This window comes from Empidonax traillii, unplaced genomic scaffold (genome assembly GCF_003031625.1).
Source record: "Empidonax traillii isolate 1590-97213 ecotype Southwest subspecies unplaced genomic scaffold, ASM303162v1 scaffold808:size486820, whole genome shotgun sequence".
Classification (NCBI taxonomy): domain Eukaryota; kingdom Metazoa; phylum Chordata; class Aves; order Passeriformes; family Tyrannidae; genus Empidonax; species Empidonax traillii.
Window position 1 is genome coordinate 480,017 of NW_020956001.1, and position 2,841 is coordinate 482,857.

A 2,841-nucleotide genomic window follows, 5' to 3' on the forward strand; every position below is an offset into this window, starting at 1 on the left:
AGCCTGGGACAAGGGTTGGCACCAGCCAGCAGGGCCCCAGGAAGGGCTCTGGGCCTCGCTCTCCACAGATGCACCTGCCAGGCCACCCCTGCAGCCAGCCAGGGCCCCAGCTGGGCTGGGCCTGGGCAGGTTCCCCAGCGCTGCTCCGTGCAGGGGGCAGGTGCTGAGCAGGGCCCGCCACCCCTGTACTACCCCTTGCCAGCCCCACTGCCAGCCTCATGCTGCTGTGCCTGGCCATGCCCTCCGCAGCAGAGCCTCAGCAACTTTTCCAGTCCCCCTGCAGCCCTGCTGCTGAGGCTGTCCTCTTCATCTCCCCATTCCTTCCCAACCAGCCCTACCCTAGGGTGCTGCCAGCTGGAGGTGTGGCATGAGGGCACTTGGGTTTTTTTTTTTACAAGATTCTATTTTTTTTAAATTTATTGTACGGTTACTTTTCAGGATTAATTTTAATAAATTAATGCTGGTACCATTATGGCAGGGGGGGTGTGTGTGTCCCCATGTCTGAGGGCATGACCGAGCACAGCTGGGGGAGAACAAATGTGGGGAGGGTGCAGCTGCTACCCCCACTCGAGCAAGCACAGCAGTCAGGGCTGCCTGAGCACAGCAACGTGGCCTCACCACACTCCCAGCCATGAGCCAGCTGAGCTCTCTGAGAGACTATGAACTGTGACTGGATGGCACTTGGCTCATTTATTTAAATAGAACTCACAAGGAAGAAACAGACTGGACCCAGCCTGCGTCCTCCCAACCAGGTCCTAATCTACCTGAATGTGGAAAACGTCTTTCTCTTTTCGGCAGAGGCCAGGCTAGATGCCATCTTGATCTCGACAGTCTGGAAGGCAACCTGTGGCTGGACCTGGGAAGTGGGGGGTGTTGTGGGTTCAGCAGAGATGTATTCCAAGACATGAGGCCTCCCCTCCTGGCGCTGGAGCGAGCCCTGGTTCAACAGGTGCAGGACGCAGGACAGCACATCCACGCTGTGGCAGCAGAAGCTCAGGAACTGCAGGCCTGGCCCCAACCTGCCCTTCTGACAGGCATCAATCACCTATGGCAGCAAGGGAGCCCCACGCTGTAGTGCGCCACAGCACCCACGCAGCCCCTCTCTGCCCCCCGGGACCTCCGTACCCTGAACACCAGGTTGTCGACGTGGAGCTGCTTCTCCACCTTGAGGATGCGGGTTATGAGGCAGCAGAGGACGTTCCTCTTCCTTTCCAGGGCACTCACCTCTGCCCTCTCCGTCCGCAGGTACCTCTGCTGGGGCAGCAGCCTCAGGTGGCGGTCAGAGGCCTGGGCCAAGGCTGTGTGGTTCAGCCGCAGTGTACCTGGAGCCAGCACCCAACCCAGGGTCAGCCAAGCCTCCAGCTGGGCCCTGAAGGAGCCCCAGGACATACATATGGCTGCTGGACCCAACCTGGGCCTCCCCCGCTGCCCACACAGTTGGCTGCCACAGCCCCATCCCCCACACATGGCCCCAAGCAACAGCCACGCGCACAACCCCTGTCCCTGTCCCAACCCCACACACAGACCCGAGACACAGCCACCCACACTGACCCGCACCCCGTGCATGGCCACAAGCCCAAGCCCCACACACCACTCCCAGCTCTACACCTGGTCCCTGACACACAGACCCACACCCCCAGAACCACCAGACAGATCCGCCTCAGCCTATTTCCTTGCTGTACAAGTTCATGCAGCCCTAACCCCAGCACCTACTCGGGGCTCAGAGCAGCACCTCCCCAGGGGTGCCCCAGCCCCACATTCACCTCCCGGCGTGCAGCTCTGCACCAGGACGCCCTGGCCGTGGGTCAGCGGTGTCAGCGCGTGGTGCACCAGGTCAGCAGGGAGCCCTGTAGCCTGCAGCAGGGCCTCCACAGCCACCTCCTGCAGCAGGGCAGGGGAGGTCAATGGCTGGCCAAGACCTACTGGCCACAGGCCCAGTTAAACAAGGGCGTCCTGTGCCCCAAACACTGCTGGAGACCCCACCGGAACGGAAGGGAGGACACAGCCCTGCCACGCTCTGGCATCCACTGCCTCCCTCTCCTCACTGTGGCCCCAGCTCCTACCTCGGTGCTGTTGAAGCACAGCAGGATGTACATCTGTAGTGTGGACACATGGAGGACACAGTCTCCAAACTGCAGCTCAGCGTGGCCCAGCCACGTCCACTGCAATCGCTGGGGCTTCGTGCACTCCCAGCCCAGCTGGCTCTGACCTGCCAGGGACAGTGTCAGCACCAGGGCCGGGGACCAGCCCCGACCGGCACTCCCAGCTCACCCCACACACCATCACTTCTGGCTGAGCTGCTGGGAGGGTCTGGGCCCTGGAGAGACCCGCACATACACCCACTGCCACTCTGCACTCACTTTGCTGGCAGAAGTCGGCAAACTCATCCAGGGGGGAGCTCAGCGTTGCTGAGAAAAACCTCCCAGGGTTATCCATGTAACAGAGTGGGGAAACAGGCCAGCAGCGTGGGGACAGGGCCAGCACCTTCACCTCTGGCACATCCGCCACTGAGGCTGTCTCCAGCACCTGGGCACGGGGACATGAGGGTGGCTCAGGACAGGCTCCAGGATCCCCATGAGGAATGCCAGTGGTCTCCAGCCTCCCTATCCCACTCCCTCACCTCATCCAGGCCCGTGTCCAGCTCCAGCAGCTGCTTATCCTGCTCCTGCAGCTGGAAGAGGCGGAACTGCTGCTGGAGTTCCTCTGACTCAGCCAAGTTGCTCAGCATCTCTTGGGGAAAGCGGCTGGGGAAGCACAGCCCGATCTGCTCCACGATGCCTCCTTCCAGCCAAGACGGCCCTTGCGTCAGGAGCCGGTCCCCCAGGTAGTGCCTGCCACAGC

The 2,841-nt window shown here is 61.8% G+C and overlaps 1 protein-coding gene across 1 annotated transcript in view; it reads right to left on the bottom strand.

Annotated features, from left to right (window-relative positions):
- Positions 1-671: 671 nt before the first annotated feature.
- LOC114066756 (cullin-9-like) overlaps positions 672-2,841 on the bottom strand; it is a 6,039-nt gene continuing 3,869 nt past the window's right edge. The window contains exons 7-12 of the mRNA XM_027901711.1: positions 2,621-2,831; positions 2,361-2,526; positions 2,064-2,209; positions 1,764-1,881; positions 1,126-1,322; positions 672-1,045 (exon numbers count right to left, since the gene is read on the bottom strand). Coding sequence (XP_027757512.1) covers positions 761-1,045; positions 1,126-1,322; positions 1,764-1,881; positions 2,064-2,209; positions 2,361-2,526; positions 2,621-2,831 — 1,123 coding nt within the window. The 3' untranslated portion in view covers positions 672-760. The remainder of the gene's footprint in view (positions 1,046-1,125; positions 1,323-1,763; positions 1,882-2,063; positions 2,210-2,360; positions 2,527-2,620; positions 2,832-2,841) is intronic.